The sequence below is a fragment of the Cladophialophora carrionii genome (genome assembly GCF_000365165.1).
Source record: "Cladophialophora carrionii CBS 160.54 unplaced genomic scaffold supercont1.2, whole genome shotgun sequence".
Classification (NCBI taxonomy): Eukaryota; Fungi; Ascomycota; class Eurotiomycetes; order Chaetothyriales; family Herpotrichiellaceae; genus Cladophialophora; species Cladophialophora carrionii.
Window position 1 is genome coordinate 1533017 of NW_008481827.1, and position 18660 is coordinate 1551676.

An 18660-nucleotide genomic window follows, 5' to 3' on the forward strand; every position below is an offset into this window, starting at 1 on the left:
ACTTCGGTCACTGCCAGCTCCGGGCCAGACCATCGACCAGCATGAATCCTGACAGACTCGTCGGTTGCTCAGAATGTCGGAGCCTGATTCAAACAGTCCAGCGTCAGCGCCGACTAAACGACCAAGACCCGTCATCTCGTGCCTCGAGTGCAGGCGCAAGAAGCTGAAATGTTCGCGCACGCATCCATGCCAGCAGTGCGTCAAGATAGGCAAGCCCAGCAGATGCGAATACCAAGCCGGACAGGAACCCGAGCCAAACGTTGACTACTCAGCATCTTACAACGCACCGAACAAGAGACCGCGGCTACTTCTACCGCCCGACTACAATGAGGACGAAGCATCCTTGGAGAGGATCGACACTCGCAGGCAAGGTCCTGTCGCGGCAAAGTCAGGCGTCCTTGAGGATCTGCAGGAAAGAGTAGCTAGGCTGGAGAGCGCTCTACTGGCCCAAAATGCACAGATGAATCGCGAACCAGCCCCTTATTCACACTCAACTGGTCCTCCTGATTCGAGGAGCAGCGCGGATGAGACTCGACATCTGGGAAGGTCGATTCATATCAGTTCGAAGGTGAGTTTGTAGCAAGTTCTGGCCCGGGACTTCTCGACGGGTTTCAGAGCTGATTCTCGCAGTTCAGTGGTGCCTGTGCATTTTTGTCCAGGTTGCAACATGATTCCAGCACTACCCAGATACTCCAGCTGCGAGCAGACCTCACGGAGCTTCATTCCTCAGTCGAGAGCAACCACCGTGAGCAGAGAAGTCAGGCCACATCAGCCTCCTCAAATACTCGCCATACTCTACAACTCCCTCCCTTCGAAATCTGCCAGAAGCTGGCAGTGCTCTACTTTGACAACATGGAACACTGTTTCCGGATCTTGCTCTGGTCCGAGTTCAGAGACCAGCTGGATCTTCTGTTCTCCGAGGGCGAGACCGCCTGCAGGTTTGGCTTCATCCCACAACTAGTCGGTGCTCTCGCTATCGCCGTCCTACTAGGCACGCATCAGGAATGTGAAGCTGCCGCCGCATACAGGACGATTAGCGCGACTGAGGCAATACACTTCATGGAGGAATTCCTGGGGGGACTACACCACGATGACAGATATCGCTTACCGGCGCTTCAAGTGAAGATGCTCGTGCTCATCTGCCGGTGGCTAAATCTGGAACCGTTTGACAACTTGTTCCGGCTCAACGGTGAACTGCTGAGGGATGCCCTGGTGATGAAGATGGACCAGGATCCGACGGTCCTGGATAACGTCAGTATATTTGAAGGCGAACTGCGAAGACGCAATTGGATGACGATCATCGAAGTCGACCTCATGCTCTCGATCTTATGCCAGCTGCCTTGTTTGGTGCCCCCTTACACGTCGCAACCGCCACGAAACGTGAACGACGATGAGATTTTCGAGCGCATGTTGGTTCTTCCTGCTTCGAGACCGACGACAGAATGGACTGATGGACTCTGTCAATACCTTCTCGCGCAGACTTTTCCTCGCAGAGTGTCGGCCTGCGCACAGTTGGACAAACTCAGCCGTGTCACAGCCGAAGATATTCTCCCACATATTCGATATCTGGAACAGGTCCTCCAGGAGCTGCCCGCTCCTTTGCGCTTCAACTACTTGGGCGACGAGGCGAGTAAGACTCCCGCTCGCCTGATGGCCAGGATGGAGCTTGACATAAGTATTCGCAGACCCCTGATGCATCTATACTCGCGCGGCGTCCTATCCCCGGACTTGGAAGACGTGCCGCGCGACATCCGAGCTGGTTATCTGCAAAGCTGCCTGATGATCGCAAACTACCAGGATCTGTTTGATCCCCAATATTCGGAGCTTGACGTCCCACGGCCACACGGGTACTGGGATTTCTTCTACAGCTGCTACCGACAGGAACTGGGTCAAGCCACCCTCGGTCTCTGTGTGGAAATCAAGAACCTGAGCTCTACCATTCATGCAAACGGTAATGGCTCGACAAATCCAGCGTCGTCATCATCATCATCCGATATCCCGGCCAATACCGTCGTGAAAGCGTCGCCTTACACCCGAGAGAGTCTGATAAACGCAGTCAAGGACACATTGGAGCCCATGAGACGTCGGCTACCGCACCGCGCGTCCAAGGTCAAAGATATCGTCTACTACGAGACCATCCTGACGTCTCTGCTTCCAGAAACGGCGGGCCAAGCCAAGGAAGTCGTGATAACCGAGAGACTGCATTCCCTTGTCCGCGAGTGCCGAGTCGAATTGGAACGAGCAGCCGTCACAAACGCCTCTGCTTCCGCCCACGACGCCGGGCATGACATTCCTGACGGCAACATCTCCAGCTTCGACCCTCTCTGGGAAGGGTTTCCAAAGATCGACATCTTCGAGCCACTCGACTTTGCTCCTGCGTCGGCAGATTCGCGTCCCTGAAGATCATCTTGTGCCTTGGTGCTCGATCGAGGGCGGCGAGGAGGCTATGAGCTGAGCTCAGATAGCCTCCGTTCTCGTCACCGCAGCGTTATACCGTATCGTGCTTCGAGGAAGACGCTTGCGGAGATGACGTCGCGGTTCAACCGCCTAAATGCTGTATATACAACGCACGCACACGGGATAAGGCCACTCAGGCAGACCGGGACCTAGATATTAGGCAAAGGATAGATACGTCGTCTAGTAATACGCAACATATGTACCTGGCGTGGGCTTTAGAGCACAAATGAAGGCATACAAAAGTCTACTTGGTTAGCACTGGGTACAGTACCCATACTGACATCTTCTAGACACGAACTCAGCATCTTTCCTTTATGTCCGCCGTCATGTTCATCTTCCAATTTAAATCGATGTTGGGTTCAGCTTGATTTTTAACGGAAACATCCATCTAGCTCTTCAGACGGGCAAGCACTTTGATTGGGACCAGAATCAGAACCAGAACCAGAATTAGGATCAGAATCAATCAGAATACCGCACACCAGCATCGCCAGTGCTAGATCATATACTTGATTTTGGGCTCTATATACATCGTTGGTCTTGACATGCACGCACATCATACCACAGTACACCACGCCATACCGTACCATACCTATCAAATCATATGATATCATAGGGCAACGCATTGATAGCTCAGATCGGGCAACGACGCTTCTCCCAGCCAGCTCCTGTGTGTCTATGTATGCCTATTTGCGCCGCTTTGGTCCGTGGGTTTGGATGTACTGGCTGGCCGGATCTTGCACCTATGATGCCCCACCCATTCCTGGTACTCTGTAAGAAGTTTGTGGTCATGTCGACGTGGCATTCAACCGAGAAGTGTCTGTACTTTTCGGCTCACTGGGCACGTTTTGATGCCGAGGATACCGTTCATGCAACCGTTCAGCCGAGATACTTCCTCAACGCCTCGTAGATGCTGAAAATGATGGCCGAGCTAGGCGCCGCGCGAAAGACGGTGATACCGCATCCACGATAGAACCCTCGTAATCCTTGTTCGCGCCAGAGGTCTTTCCCTGTCTGCAGAAATGTCATCTTGCCTTGTCCGGCAAGAGGCTCGGCGTGCGAAGTCTGCATTCGCGACTTGATCGTGTCGGCCGGGTAAAACACAAAGTTATAGGACATGCCTGCTACTGCACCAGCGGCCATCTGCTGCCAGACTTTGACGTCCGCAGGGTGCGAGACAGCGGGGTCGGAGCGGAGAAAAAGCATCTTGACGCCCTCGTACGAGCCGAACCAGGCCGCCGAGCCACCCGTCTCGCGGATCAGCGTGCCGAGCTGTCCGTGCCAGAAGCCCAGGATCCCCTGCGTGCGGAAGATCGTGCTAATCAGCTGCATGGCAGTCGGAGAGCGGGTCGTCGTGTAGCCCAATTGGGAGGCGATCTCAGATTGTGGTGCCGCGAGGGGCACCTGCATTTTGCATTTTATCAGCTCGATGGGCGTCAGGAGCAGAGATGTGAACGCCCCAGAGGCGGCGCCACAGCCAACCAAGGCTGCGAAGGGGACTTCGACCTTTTCATTGGGATGTTCGTCTCGTTTGGCGCGGAGGGCCGGTGTATTTGCCACGACAAGGTCCTGGGCGACTCGATAGCTGAAGAACAGGGAGGAGGTTTCGATCGCGGCGCCGAGAAGAGGCGCGCTGATGCCTCTGTACAGAGAGGCTAGCGGGCCCTCGGGCGATCGAAATGCAGCCGAGAAGGCATCGAGAGGGCCGCGGAGGCGGGGGCTGGCTCCGGGCTCGTGCGGTTGTGATTGTAGTCGGACTTTGACCGTGTCGAAGGGATATTCGACGAATTTCCCAAGTATGCCTGCTGTTGACCCGTAGGCTATGTCCTTGAGTGCTTCCAGGCTCTGGCTCTGGCTCTGGCTCTGGCTTGGAGGGGTAGCCAGCTCTGTCGGGGTGTGAGTCAGCCCGGAGACGGTTTGCAGCTCATCCTTGAAGGCTGCCATGCAGAGAGTGTATGAAGAGAAGACACGAGGCCAGGGTTATCGCGGGATCATATTGTGGTGTGTGTTGAGAGGGGCTCAACTCGAGCGAGAGACGAGCAGGAAGAGCGGTGTCACAATGCGGATGTGGGTGTGCGTGTGGATGCGGGTGAGGGAGAAATAGGAACGGAGGTGAAGGAGCGCTGTGACACGCCAACTCCAGCTAGGATCCGGATTGAGGGAATTTATGTGAGCGTAAGATGCTGCCAACGCATGTCGGGCAGCAGATCAGAGTTTTGCATCCATCTTTTCACCTGTGCTCGCCATCGAGGGGCAGCGCCAGCTGCAATTGAGTCGCAGCTCGAGTGACGGTGGAGTGAAAAGTGAAAAAGATGCGCGGTGACTTCGTCACGATAGGAAAAGCGTCATGCGTGCCATGGAAGCATGTCTGACGGTCTTGGAACAATCAATACAGCCGACCCACTGCTAGAAATCAAAAAGACTGACGCTTGTATTTCAGCTGATCTTACAGCTATGATAAGATAAGAATTTTCGCCGGGCACTTTGCATCACCCACCTGGTGTGCCATACAGCCAACACTCGGCCCCCTTTGACGCACGACCCTCAGATCGGTCCTGCGCTACACAGAGTAGAGCAGGATGTCAGTCACAAAGTCCTCACCGGCCGAGGCTGTCCCCGGTGCCGTCATTGCCAGTGCTGTGTCGAAGGCTTCTCCTCAGCTAACACAATTGACGCCAAAGCTCGGCAAGAGAGTAAATGGTACGATATCCAGATGTCCATCAAAATACTGACGGTTTTAATTATTGACCGCACTACAGGCAAGAATTGGCACGAACCGAAAAAACCGTTCCGTCCCACTGCAGGCCAGACCAGCTATGCCAAACGGAAGGAACAAGAGAAGGTCGCACAGATCGCGAAGGCTCGCGAACAGGAGATGAAAGACGAGAAAGAGGCGGAGCGGAGTCGACGTATCCAGGCCATCAAGGACCGAAGAAAAGCCAAAGAAGAGAAGGAACGCTACGAGAAGATGGCTGAGAAAATGCACAAGAAGTTGGTAGAGAGAAGGAGGCGGCGAGAGAAGAGGAATAAATTACTGAAGAGTTGAGAGCTGTTTGGATTCTGGAGTTCGACATGATCCTCTCGAGAGCGATGAATCGAATGCTCCATGTTTGTCGGCTCAAGAGAGTGTGAAGCCAAAGTCGAGAAGCGGCAACACCACTCGGACTAGGATTTTGGCGGTTCAAGCGCTCAGCTGCTCATCCTGGACTTCGAGAAGGCAGCTCTGGGGCCTTTCGCCTCGGGACGTGGTGCGAGCACATGGTTTCGCTCCAGTACCTTTACCTCCCAGAATGCCTCGGCGTATGAGGCAACCGAGCTTGATGTCTTGCGGTGGACATCTGCGCTTGATGCCAGGTGCAGCAGAAAACATTCCGCCCGAAGGGAGAAGGCTCTCCATACCAAAATCGGCTGGTATGTGCCCTGTCATCTGCCTGCCTCGCGATTTTCGCCCAAGGGGAGATCAATCACAGTATTGCCCATCTTGATCTTAAGAAGTGAGAAGCTCACCTTGAGACCATGCAGCTGGTCAACCCCCAAACCAACGAGCTTGCGTGCTCGATCTTTGGGGTCTTGCAGTGTCCAAGCGATGCTGATATGGAAAGCATCGGATTTGTCAGTGGTTGATACCGGTGTCCTACTCCTGGGCTGGACTGCCCCGCCTTGATCAGTCTCGGCTATATCGTTATAAAGCTGAGACAAGCCGAATCGCACTGCAGTGGCATTGCATATCGACAACAATTTGTTCAACTCGTCATCTTCGGGCTTACTCAATCTCAGCACCAAGAAGAACCGACTCCTGTCGTGGTTCGCGACCCAGTCGAGTCTCGTGGCCGTGACGGTGAAAGGCTTTATGTGGCTACTGTCCAATGCAGCATTTATGCTGCCCTGGAACGACTCCTTCTGTTCAGTCTTCAACACAAGAGGAGCAGATAGACTGATATGCAATGGTAACTGTGCTCCGAGATCTGACCGTAGAAATCCGTGAACGTGGGCCTTCGAAGTCTGCTCGGTTTTCGTCGTTGGCAGGCTCGATGTCTGTATCAGTGTGTCGAGTCGAGCGAGCGCTGCCTGTGGTGGATACCATTCGAGATAGATGTGCGTGGGCCAGTTACCTACGACATGGGGGACTTGACGCGTCCGACCAGCATGCAGGGATGGGTCATCCGTCGTGGAAGTTCTCACATTCGTAGCATATAGCGAATGAAAGGAGGCCGGCAAAGGTGGTGGAGATCTGATGGAGTGGACTGTTTCATCGTCAATATGGTCAGCCTTGCGTTTCCGTCTGCCTTGCTGGTGGTTCTCCTGATCGGCCAATTCCTGGCCCTCGCTCTCAGAGCTTGAATCGGAGTAGTCGACTAAGGCCATGACTGAATTGCAACATGCGCATGGCTCGATCAAAGAGCGGTGCCTGCCAAGGCCGAAACTGTAGCTCAAAGCTCGATCGGTTAACTCGTACGAGGAATTCCTTGGATACGGAGCCAGGCTGACGAGGATCTGAGCAGGCTAGGATCCCAGAGCGTTTTGTCGATCACGTAGATATGGATCCGCAGTGTACGTCAGCAACTTGCTGTCACCGAAGGGGTTGGAGAGCTCGCCATTGACTGGGTTTAATGGGGATGGTGACGAGGAGCAGTATGTCTCAGATATTCCTATTGTCTTTGGATAGTCTCCGAGCAAATGAGAACGCAGGATCAGAGACCGGCAGAAGCAGGGGAGACGAGAGCCCTTTGCGCAAGGTTGTCGTACAGTCAAGGTATCTCGTACGGAGTAGGTGTTCGAGCTTCCAGATTCATGCGGTGACGATGAACCCTATCACAACGATAGTCCGTTGCTCTGGCTTGCCACTTTACCACCATGCACATATACGAGTCCGTGTCACGAGTACGAGTACATGGTACCTTGGGCAAAGCCGAGTCGACTCGATGCCTCTACAACATCGCCAGCAGGTTGTGCAGCGTCCTTGCCCTGATTATTTCAGCATTCGCATGCACCTACATGCCTCCTTTTGATTTACATGGTTCTGGGTTCCTGCGCTGCCCTTTATCAACGTCACTCGGCTTTATGAAGTCCTGATGTCTCTCTCCATCGACAGTGTTCATAATTAAGCTTATGTTTAGGACTGCATACTAAGCCCGTTGCAGGTCTACCGGGCATCAAGCAGGATCCAGCGGGCCCGGTAAGAAACATGCACACTCACAACGGGTACTCTGTGCACAGCAGAGCCTCGTCTCAATCGTACGTACAGGGTACGAAGCATCGGAGGGCTTCGGCAGCGTCCTTGTCAGCCTGTTTGGCAGTCTCGCTTGCGCGTCAAAGAGCAGGATAACGGGTTCCACAGGGCTACACAGTCCATCGGTGGATTTCAGGTTGATTAGGCTTAACTTAGCGCATCATACCGAGGCACAAGGCCAATGATGCAGTGGCTTCATGCCTAAAGAGCCTTTAAAGGCCGGTGCGAGGGGCCGTCTGGATTGGCCCCGCCGTCCAGGCCGAAAGACTTGCCTCGACTGAATCCGGCATTCACTCCACCATGACATCGACACGAGCATGGGTGTGCGCACCGCTTGCCCGCCATGCTCCGTTGGCACGCAGAGCAGGTCTGGTGTCTCCAGCTCATCTCGTGTTCCTCATTATGCATATGGAATCTTGAAAGTAACGAGTATTTTTCGGCTCATGCTCATATTTTCTTATCTCGCCTACACTGAACTCGGACTCACCCCGTAAGCTGGGAGACGCAGTATTCCATTTCAATTCCTACCCATACAAGGCCTCTCGAGCGAGAGCAACGTCAACTGTCATCCTCTTTGCAGACCTCCTCCTCTCAGCTTCTTGCAAGCACCACGCCCTCCAGTCTCGACAGGATGGATACCGGCGACAAAGATTGGGTACGTGATGTCTTTCTTGTTCCCTCCAGTGCTGGTTGAATCAACCCGTACCTATATATCTCCGCACCACGCAAAACTGACCATTGGGGACTGCTAGGCAACGAAATACCTTCTCGACCCGTTGAATGCGCCCGAACCCTCCCAAGAAGATGGTCCTGGCAACAGTTTCCGAGCCGGCGCCACGCTTCCCCCCGTTAAGGCTCCCCAAAAGCCACAGCTAGGAAGACGCCTGTCCAAGACGAACCCGTATCGCAAGAGCTCGCTTTCCAACACGACAACCACGGAGGTGAAGCGGTCCGCATCTCTGAACAGCGGCACCCACGGCTCCCCCGTGACCAGTTCTGGCAGGGGAGCGGCAGCAGGAGGGCCATATCCGCCACAGTCCTATCCCTCGCCTCCCCACTCCGCAAGGTCTCCAACCAGCGCCGGAGCCGGCGCGGGCAAGAACTCCCCAACCGTAACACACACTCCGCTGAGCCCTCAATCGCTACGTTCCCCATCCCAACCCCACAGGCAGGAAGCATTCGGGGCCGGTGACAATGCATCGACCCCAACCGGCCGTCGCCGGCGGGGTTCATCCCTCTCCGAGCGCTACCCGGGCGACATGTCGCACCGGCCACTAGACGCCCTGGTCAAGGAGAAGCACGTGGCCGACCGGGCCCGGCACGCGACGCGCAAGCACCGCATCCAGCCGGACACGATCGACAACCTCGACCTCACGGGCGGCGGGGGCGCATACCACCACGGCGGGCCGTACGACGCCACGCTGTTCGCGCGCAACAACTCGACGAACTCGCCCATCGCCGCGCTGGCGGACTCCAATGCCGAAGCCCTCAAAGCCACGCCCAAGGAGAAGATCATCGACTCGGTCCGCGGCCACAGGCCTCTCGATGGCGTCGCGGCCTTTGCGCCCGGCAACGTCGACCGCAACGGCCACGTCTACAACTACGAGGAGGGCGACAACATGATGATCGAGGGCGGGCCCGAGGGCGGCGCCTACAAGCGCTGGCCCGGCGTGCAGTACCAGCCGGATGACATCAAGGGCAAGGGCGAGCCGAGTTACAGCTTGGAGAAAGCCCTCAAGGAGCATAAGATCTCGTCCCACGAAGCCGGCAAGGCGACGACCAATGGCACGGACGGCATCGAGATGAAGACCCGCCATCGGAGTTCCAGCGCTGTGATGCCCGATACGGTCGACCGCTCCGGCTGGGATGATGGCGATACGGGCACGGGCACGGGACTTGGCCGGAGCGGAAGTCTCAGCAAGAGACTTAGTGGTGGGCTGAAGAAGAGGTTCGGAAGCATCAAGAGGAGCCACCATCGTGACGAGTGAAATGTTGATTTTCCGGTGTGTTCCTAAGCCTGGTAGATGACATGCGGAGTATCGTCTTGGGTAAGAAATAAATGCTTGGGATTGACAGCCCTCAGTTAACACGACAATGGATAAAAATATAGGCGCAGCGCGCCGGCCATGCTAATGTCGGGGAAATTAAAGCTTGGACGGATCAAGAGTCGATGTACATGTATAAGTAGGGGTATAGGATGGTGACGGCGTCACTGATACATGCGGGCGATGTCGTGGCTTGCCCACGTCGTCGATTCACTGCACACATGATAAGTCATTCGCCCATTATCCTCTCTTATAACTTGACGTTGCTGCCGGTGCTCGGTCTCTCAACGATATGTCGACTTCAAGGGCAACTCATCGGAGCACACCGAAAGACCCCTCAGAATCACTTGCTCCAGAGACAACCGAGCATGATCAGCATCCGCAGGTCTATTGGCGAGTCTGTATTGTACATATCGCACTGATGTCTGGTCAATTACCGTAAAATTCCGGCACGGTGATTTCTAGGCACCGATGAAATGCCACTGCAAGCCAGGCAGGCACAAAGATGACGCTGTAACGCGGGAGATCGAGGTAAGAAAACGACCTGATATCCCCACGCCTGACTGCCTGGAAAGGGAGCCACTGTATACACTCCGGAGAGTGGCATCGTCCTCTGGGTTATACCCCGACTGAAAGCTGGGACACCCATATGGATACCCATGGTGAGGTAGCAGTTCCAATGCAAAGCACCACAGGCTTCACCGACGACAGCTAACGAGAAGCGCACGCCTTGACGATCATGGTCCTTGCAATTGTTTGCATAGGGCCGGCCCGAAAGAAGGACAGTTGTCAGGCTGGCTGAGGCTAGAATTTGCCTCAACCCCATGATCGGCAGACCTCGTATTGTGCAAGCGGCGGAGAATCCGAGCACGACGGGATTCCCCCAGTTAGACCACACCGACACGCTGGCGGCGAGGCAGACTCACTGTGGCGGCTTCGGGAGATTTGAAAATTTTATGGGCGCTGCGCACTGCCAAAATCCTCCTTCGCATCAGGTCTATCCCACGACTCTTTTTCTAGCACTCTCACTCGCTGTTCGATCTGCTGGATCTTCCCATGGTTCTCGGCTTTGGCAGCTTCCTGCAGATCAAAGGTCTGTTTGAATTGCTCGAGCATGAACGGCTCCAGCGTGCTTTTCTTGCCAGCTCGGTAGTCATACACGACGACGTCTTCAAGACACCTCGCCGCCGGTCTCTGCTTGACTTCGGACATGATCAAGACATCAAGTATAAGCGACTCGGTCGACTCGTCCGGCCGCGACCTCAACTTGTGGTATACAGATATACGATCTGGCCAAGTCATGGGAAACTTGAAGTCCACAGTAATACTCTTCAGGATCAGTCCAATGCCTCGGGAGGTCAACAACTCCTCCCATTGCCGCTTGTGCGCCGGGTCGACGTGTCTGCTGTAACTGCGTATCCAATTGCAGCGTCCACTCTCGGCAAAGCGGACATACATCACATTGTTGACGTGGCCCATAGAGTCCTGCTCGCCCCAGACTATGTTTTGCCTGTGTAGACCAGCTCTTTTCTCCGAACTCAGGTAACCCTCACTACCTGCCACCAGTTCCCGCCAGTCTCGGCCGAGGACACTGAGGAGATTGCCAGCTTCATCGACGAGCTTAGGGGCCAGACCAAAAGTGATGCATCGGCCGATCCGGGATTTTGTGTCGGAAAGCCATCGCGGAGAGATGGCGTTCTTCGCTCCCTCGGTAGTGGTAGCTGCTGCGGGTGAAGGACCAGAGGAGTAACTCCTTGTTGGGCGTGGTATGAGGTCGGTCAGAGCAATTGTGCGGAACGCACGCTGGCAGATGCGCTGAGCTAGCATGTCAGCATTGCATTCTTCACGTTACTGAACTGGAAGACACGAAGAGAGTCCAAGTCAACACTGGTGAGCGGGATTCTGTAAATGATCTCTCGGATCAAGCTCGGCGTTCCGTCATTCTCACCATCGTACTCTCGCTCTTCGTTGATGTAACTCTTAAAGAAACCACTTCTTCACTTTCCATGGCTATAGCGCGTGCGTCTTGTGCTACGAAGCGTCGTACGACGACTAGATCCCGAGAGGGTGCTTCTCCTAATAGCGCAGCCACATCCTCCGTGTCACATTGAGGGCATATGCCTCATGCAAAAACGCGAGGCGATCCCGGTAAACACGCCTCGGCAATTCGACCAATGCCTAAATGCAGCCTTCATTTCGACGGCCTAGCCTCTTCGACAGGTCTTCGAAGTCCTCTTACAATGTCTGCATGCGATGCTCAGAAGCCGCGACGGAATAGACGCGGAAGTACTTATACAGCCGCATTCTGGTTTCATCGACCTGTTAGCTGAAGACGTGCGCGGAAGCAGTGCTTGCGAGATTTTCAACCACGAATACTACAATATCGACGACAGACAAACGCCGTCACAAGCAAAGGGAAGGTGATTCTATTACGAAATATTGACCGCCCTATAGGCAGGTGGTATTCCAATATGCAACCAAGGCGTCGATGGGAACAGGTACCGATAGCGTCAACGTGAGTCCACGACCAAACTGCGGCCCTTCATACCGTTGCGATGACGACTTTATAGACGGCTCAAGGCAACAGCCATAAACGAACGGCGATAAACAACGGTGTGGCACTGGCTCACACATGACTGTTGGTCGTGCAGAGTCCTCCCGCCGATCAATTGTGCCCTCACATCACAGCACTACATGTTTCTTCAGTCTAATACTGATATTCCTGGGCACTATCGGTAATATACCCATTCTTCCCGGTGGAAGAGCAGGTCTTGAGACGAAGTCTTCTACCACCAGGTTACTCGGTCTAATCTGGTCGAGAAGTCGTGTAGTCAACTACCTTCCTTCACTTTACGCTCTCAACACCCTCTCCTCATGATCTCCTCGTCTCTTATCTCGGCTTCCTCCTCTCTTACTTGTCCACCTCAACAAGCCCACCTACCAGCACCACCACGTTAGCAGACCATACCGTGACCGTCACCGTGACCGGAAGCACACGAGCACAAGCTGGAGCACAGTCATGAAATCAACTCACCCGCCATCCACACAAAAGCACGTCCCCGTGACGAAACTCGCCCTATCACTCAACAGATACACAATCGCATCCGCGACCTCTCTCGGATGCGCCAACCTCCCCAACGCCGTGGTCGAGAAATCCTCCGCGGAAGCCGACCCCTCTGATATGGCCATCGACTGCCTCATCAAGGGGGTATCAGTCCCGCCACTGCTGCGTGCATCAGCTTCCGTTTTAACAACCCGCCAGTAAGGCAAGCCTGGACTCCAGCGAGACTGAAGAGAAACGAGGAGGAACTTCCCCCAGATATGAGGAGCCCAACGCGCGCGCGCCCGCGAGAGAGAGGGAAGAGCACACACTTACGGGGCAATACAGTTCACGCGCACCCCCTTCTTGCCCACCTCCTTGGCCGCACACCTCGTCAGGCCCAACACCGCATGCTTACTCGCCGTATACGCGCTCGTGTATTCCCGGCCGCGCACACTCAACCCACTCCCCGCGTTGACGATACTAAAGTGGTCGCGCGTCGTCGTCGTCGTCGTCGTCGTCGTCGCCTCTGCCGGATCGTGTGGCGCGTTCATCGTTTCCCCTTCCCCTTTCCCTTCCCCTACCGTTGACACATTTGTACCCTCCGCTCTCCCCAACGCCCCAAGTTCTGCACGCATACAATTCATCACCCCATAGACATTGACGTCCATGACGAATCGCCACTGCTCGTCATCCATATCCTCGACACCCCCGACATTATGGTCCCGAGGAATCGTGCCGGCGAGGTTCGCCGCGCCGTCGAGCCGGCCAAACGCGCGCACCGTGTCCGCGATCCAGGCGTCGACGTCCTGCCTCGAGCGCACGTCGACTTTGTGCACACGCACGCGTTGGCTCAGCGCGGTGGCGTGGGTGGTGTCGTCGCCGCCGCCGGTCGCGAATAGCTCCTCGGGCGCGCGCACGTGGATGTCGGCAATGGACACACTGGCGCCGTATTGCACGAGGAGGCGCGCCGTGGCGAGCCCGATCCCGCTGGCCCCACCGGTGATGGCGTAGACCCGGGAGGCGAAGAAGGATTCGTACGACATGGTAGTAGTGGTGGTGATGGTGGTGGTGGTAGTAGTAGTAGTAGTAGTACTAGTAGTACTAGTAGTAATGCTGGCTGGTGATGCTGCTCGACAAGGGAAAAGTACGCTATCTTGATTGATCTTGCACGCGATGATTTTTGGTTAGCCAAGTATGTGCCTGAGCTGCCTGAGCTGCTCGAGTGAGGTGAGTCGAGGCGAGGCGCCCAAGTCAATAAACTCCGGTAAACTCGATAAACTCTCGAAATATCCTCGTCCGTAGCTGGAATGGAGGATTAGACAAAGACGAAGCCGGGTTCACGGTACAACGCGGAAAGCATGACTTAAATATCGTGCTGGCTTACTCTACACGAAAAAAGGAATCAAAGTGTCTGATCTGATTGATATTCTGGTCTACGACTGTGACCAAGCATTGCGGAGAGGAGAATGTTACACCTAGGCAGACGTGGCAGACCATACGTCAAGGTGCCAGAGGGACCGGAGGACTAACACCTCAAATGGCATGTCAATGCTCGGTAGATGTGTGGTCGATCAGCGGGTCGGTAGAAACGTGATAGGTGCTCGCGTACACAGTATGGCTCTGGGCTACCTTTCGATCCCCAGTAAGCGGGCCGGGTGCGTAGTAACCGTATGCATTTGATAACGCTACTTAGGTACTCACGTGTTCGTCGAGGCTGAAGTTCAGCTAAAGTCGATAAGTGACCCGCGTGCTTAATCATTGATTCCTCCAAGGCATGACCCTACACCTTCCTCCTCCAAACGGGTATTGAAGTCTCCCCAAGCCTCTCCCAATAATCATACCATTCGAAGCCGTACTGGCGTGTTCATCTCATGATCACCAAAAGAACGAGAAAGTGTCGACCCTTGCATTGCATCACGACTTCTGACCGGAGAAACTCTTCCTACGTTCATGCTCCTTCGTGACGTCGGCAACAAGCTTGTCGGTCTTTTCCTTGTCCTTCATCTCCCGTACTTTGGCAAGCACGACTTCGCGGAAAATAGCACTTTTGGCAGCATTGCTCAATGATCGCTTTTCATTTGCTTCACTGGTCGCAAGGCCTCGGCCGGGTGACACACCTCTGATATGATTTCGGACGGCTAGCCCGGCAGCATTCTGGGCGTTGGCAGGGATGTCGTTTGCGTCGGGGGAGCTTGGGTCTTCCTGGTCTTGCATCTTTAAAGCATCGATCCGGTTGCCCAGCTTGACCAGCTCGATACCCCGCTTCAGCTTCATCTTTGCGAGGTAGGCTCTGATCTCTGGCAGGAGATCGTGGTCCGAAGCAGTTTCACCCGTGAGCCAGATATGCTTGAGTGCCTCCTTGCTAGTGGCGCGGCGTTTCGGTTCTGGTTGAAGCAGAGTCAAGATGAACTCCTTGGCATCTTTGCTGACGTCTTTCCAGTATCGCTCGTGGAAGATGATTCGGCCGCTCCTACATTCGTCGACGAGATCTGCCAGGTTCTCGGATCTGAAAGGAGAGTAGCCGCAGAGGAGGGTGTATGTGATGACGCCCAATGACCACATGTCGACCGCCTTGCCGTGACCCTGCTTGAGCATGACTTCAGGAGCAGCATAACCAAAGGAGCCGGCCATTGAGGTCAGGACAGCACCAGGACTCTCCAGAGTCTTGGCGATACCGAAGTCTGCAAGGACAAGTTCGGAGTCGGGCTCCCTCGTGAGGTAGAGCAGGTTTTCTGGTTTGAGATCTGTAGTCCGTTGTCAGCGGTCATGCCTGCAGAGTTGTGTAGTCCCCGTACCTCGGTGAACGATGTTCCGTTCGTGTAGATAGTCGACAGCCTCCAGGACCTGCTTAATCGTCTGTGAGGCGTCTCTTTCTGTGAATTTGCCCTTGTCACAAATGCGATCGAACAGCTCCCCACCCGTCGCCAGTTGGGTCACAATGTAGAATTTGTCCTGTCGGCGTGTTAGTCTCAGCCAACGCTTGAGTAATATGGATGTTCCTGACTCTTGACTCAAACCAGTCGACGAACTGGACGATGTGCGGATGCTTCAAGGTCTGCAGCATCTGGAGTTCATCGTACACCATCTGCTCGTTCCCCTTGACGCTCTTCTTGAGGATGATTTTGACTGCGACCTTTTCTCCGCCGACCTCGGCCTCGCGGACGATACCATATGTGCCGGCTCCCAGCGTCTTTCCGAAGCGGTACCTGGATTTCTTGTCGTAGCTGTCGGGCTGGCCTTGCAGCTTGTTCATCATGCCACTGACTGTTCGAGGAGTCAGCCGTGTGTACCAAAAGTCTTCAGCTCGGCCGCCCAGATATTCCGTAGTCTCGTCCTCGTGCCAGAAGTCCCAAGGCTAAGAATGCATATTACAGTCTCGGTCGTACACATGCAAGCACAGGAAAGGAGAGTGTCTTCGAAAGCAGATTTTGAGACTTACAAGCACTCATGGTTGCAGCGGGTCAGGCAAGCGCCTGGGTAAACAGCCGTGGTCCTTCACAATGCTTGGGGCAGGTCCGACCCCAAGAGATAGACAGGTGTATTGGTGGAAAGAAGTCGTAATGTAGCCTCCTCGAGCCTTATGCCACTCTTGACTTCTGAGGACAGCCGCACGTAAAAGTATTCGGCGAGAGACTCGGACTGCGGGGTATCGTCGAGGCTGACAGCGGTGCAGATTTGGCCGATTATGCACGCGACCGCAATCGAGGCAGGGCACAAGGACAGCAGGACAGCGAAGGGAGTAGCTGGCAGGAGTCAGGCGTAATTGGAAAGGCAGAGCGCAGGAAGCTCTGGTGAAAAGGAGCGCTGGGTCTGGTCGCAGCTGTATCGTGCCAGAAGGTTTGGGGGCTGTATTCGTGGCTGAGCATGCGAAACTCAGGTGGGGAAGAAGCAAGGAACGATTCAGCTCCGCTGCAGGGCTGAACGAACTACTGTACGAGCCACTCAGGGCGCCATAGCCGTGTACATAGTCGAGGGTGGCATGCAACACTGCCTTTTTAAAGACAGTCCATCGACACAAATGGGATGCATGCAACTAGCACTGTATATACACAGGACGATCTCGAGGTCATTGGCCTCCTATTTCCTCTCCATGCTGTCTAAATGAAGTTGTGAAGCGTACCTTAATCACTGTTAGTTATGATAGCCACGTGATTAGCACGTGACCACACGTGACCAATTTGTGTATACAGCCCCTTTCCTCTCCCATACCCCCTCCCAACCTCTCTATCTCGAGCAGCTTCAAACCGCTCATTCTGACAGCAATTCCTCGTCGTTGCGACAGGCCTATCTATCGACTTCCCCGAAGACTAGATCCATTGTGCCAATTATGGCTACTGCGTCAGCAAGTAGATGGCCACGGCTGATCTGGTCAAAGCAGCTCAAATGGGCAAACCCTGGAGCACGAACGTGGCACCGGTACGGCCGCTCACTCCCATCACTGACGACGTAGACGCCCATCTCGCCCTTGGGGGCTTCAATCGCAGTGTAGGTGTCGCCCGGCGGAACCGTGTAGCCCTTGGTGTAGAGCAAGAAATGATGGATCAGAGCCTCCATATTCTCTTTCATGGCGGCTCGCGGCGGCGGCGCAATCTTGTAGTCTTCAACCTTGACTGGTCCAGGTGGCATCTTGTTCAAGCACTGGTGGATGATTCGCAATGACTGTCGGAACTCTTCCATCCTGCAAAGGTATCGATCGTAGCAGTCACCATTCTGACCCACCGGCACGTCGAAATCAACCCTATCGTAAGCGTCATACGGTTGGCTCTTTCGAATATCCCACGGCACGCCAGAACCTCTCAGCATGACACCTGAAAAGCCGTAGTTGAGGGCGTCGGCAGCAGAGACGACACCGACGCCTTTGGTTCGGCCGATCCAGATTCTGTTGTCGGTAAGAAGTTCCTCGGTCTCGTCGATGCGGTCACCGAATTGAGTGGCCCAAGCATAAATGTCGTCCAGCAGTCCAAGGGGAATGTCTTGCTTGACACCACCAGGACGGACGTATGCAGCATGGAGTCGTGCGCCAGAGACGCGCTCGTAGAATTCCTATCAAATGTTAAAATATAGTTCCTGCGAACACGTCTCAATACTCACCATGAGCTTTTCTCGCTCTTCAAAGCCCCAGAGGAACGGGGTCAAAGCACCAACGTCCATGGCGTGTGACAGAATTGACATCAGATGGTTGAGAATTCTGGTGATCTCGCCAAACAGGGTTCGAATCCACTTGGCTCGCTCGGGAATGTCAACATTGAGCAGCTTCTCGACAGCCAACGAAAAGACTTGCTCATTGGTCATCATCGAGACATAGTCGAATCGGTCGAAGTAGGGCAGCGCCTGGAGATATGTCTTGTACTCGATCAATTTTTCGGTTCCGCGGTGCAGCAAGCCCACATGAGGATCCGCTCGTAGAATCTCCTCTCCGTTGAGCTCGAGAATGAGACGCAGCACGCCGTGCGCGGCGGGATGTTGCGGGCCAAAGTTGACGGTGTAATGCCGAATCTTTCTTGTCTCAAAGTCATCGCCCAGGTTTTGATCGGGGGCCTTGTTGACGTATTCGGTTCTCTCCTGATTTACGTGCTGGGTAAAAGTCGAATCGGTCGGGCTGATAGTCGTTGTCAAGGGCCCGCCCGCAGACTCTGGATTCGGCGTGGGATTGGGGCTCGTGCGAGGAGGGCCTTCCTGCCTTCGAGACGGCGTGGTACCGATGGCGCGGGTCAAGAAAGGAGTGTGTCCCTGTCTCGATTGAAGCTGAAAGCTAGGTCGGAGGCAGAGTCGTTTGGCCGAGTGCGAGTGCCGGCTCGCGGCTCGTGCGAAGGAGGCGGCCATTGTCATGCTTGTCTAGGCTGGCACGAGGCCAGGAGGAGGGACGCGATGGTTGTCGAGCTAATGCC

The 18660-nt window shown here is 54.8% G+C and overlaps 9 protein-coding genes across 9 annotated transcripts; 3 read left to right on the forward strand and 6 right to left on the reverse strand.

Moving 5' to 3' along the window:
• Window positions 1–73: 73 nt before the first annotated feature.
• Window positions 74–2400, forward strand: G647_02614 (uncharacterized protein; the record flags this gene model as incomplete). The annotated part of the gene is made up of 2 exons (XM_008726960.1): window positions 74–568; window positions 631–2400. 2 exons carry the CDS (start codon window positions 74–76, stop codon window positions 2398–2400), a joined length of 2265 nt encoding a protein of 754 aa, XP_008725182.1.
• A 933-nt stretch (window positions 2401–3333) lies between these two features.
• Window positions 3334–4398, reverse strand: G647_02615 (uncharacterized protein; the record flags this gene model as incomplete). The annotated part of the gene is made up of 1 exon (XM_008726961.1): window positions 3334–4398. The coding sequence occupies one exon, from the start codon at window positions 4396–4398 to the stop codon at window positions 3334–3336; it is 1065 nt and encodes a 354-aa protein (XP_008725183.1).
• A 635-nt stretch (window positions 4399–5033) lies between these two features.
• Window positions 5034–5500, forward strand: G647_02616 (uncharacterized protein; the record flags this gene model as incomplete). The annotated part of the gene is made up of 2 exons (XM_008726962.1): window positions 5034–5154; window positions 5214–5500. The coding sequence occupies 2 exons, from the start codon at window positions 5034–5036 to the stop codon at window positions 5498–5500; spliced, it is 408 nt and encodes a 135-aa protein (XP_008725184.1).
• A 377-nt stretch (window positions 5501–5877) lies between these two features.
• Window positions 5878–6819, reverse strand: G647_02617 (uncharacterized protein; the record flags this gene model as incomplete). The annotated part of the gene is made up of 1 exon (XM_008726963.1): window positions 5878–6819. One exon carries the CDS (start codon window positions 6817–6819, stop codon window positions 5878–5880), a length of 942 nt encoding a protein of 313 aa, XP_008725185.1.
• Window positions 6820–8315: 1496 nt separating this feature from the next.
• Window positions 8316–9672, forward strand: G647_02618 (uncharacterized protein; the record flags this gene model as incomplete). Its single annotated transcript, XM_008726964.1, has 2 exons — window positions 8316–8339; window positions 8437–9672. 2 exons carry the CDS (start codon window positions 8316–8318, stop codon window positions 9670–9672), a joined length of 1260 nt encoding a protein of 419 aa, XP_008725186.1.
• Window positions 9673–10683: 1011 nt separating this feature from the next.
• G647_02619 (uncharacterized protein) lies at window positions 10684–11556 on the reverse strand (the record flags this gene model as incomplete). Its single annotated transcript, XM_008726965.1, has 1 exon — window positions 10684–11556. One exon carries the CDS (start codon window positions 11554–11556, stop codon window positions 10684–10686), a length of 873 nt encoding a protein of 290 aa, XP_008725187.1.
• A 1545-nt stretch (window positions 11557–13101) lies between these two features.
• On the reverse strand, window positions 13102–13815 carry G647_02620 (uncharacterized protein; the record flags this gene model as incomplete). The annotated part of the gene is made up of 1 exon (XM_008726966.1): window positions 13102–13815. The coding sequence occupies one exon, from the start codon at window positions 13813–13815 to the stop codon at window positions 13102–13104; it is 714 nt and encodes a 237-aa protein (XP_008725188.1).
• Window positions 13816–14686: 871 nt separating this feature from the next.
• On the reverse strand, window positions 14687–16025 carry G647_02621 (calcium/calmodulin-dependent protein kinase; the record flags this gene model as incomplete). The annotated part of the gene is made up of 3 exons (XM_008726967.1): window positions 14687–15516; window positions 15568–15724; window positions 15777–16025. 3 exons carry the CDS (start codon window positions 16023–16025, stop codon window positions 14687–14689), a joined length of 1236 nt encoding a protein of 411 aa, XP_008725189.1.
• Window positions 16026–17056: 1031 nt separating this feature from the next.
• On the reverse strand, window positions 17057–18595 carry G647_02622 (NADH-ubiquinone oxidoreductase 49 kDa subunit, mitochondrial; the record flags this gene model as incomplete). The annotated part of the gene is made up of 2 exons (XM_008726968.1): window positions 17057–17815; window positions 17864–18595. The coding sequence occupies 2 exons, from the start codon at window positions 18593–18595 to the stop codon at window positions 17057–17059; spliced, it is 1491 nt and encodes a 496-aa protein (XP_008725190.1).
• Between the last annotated feature and the right edge of the window lie 65 nt (window positions 18596–18660).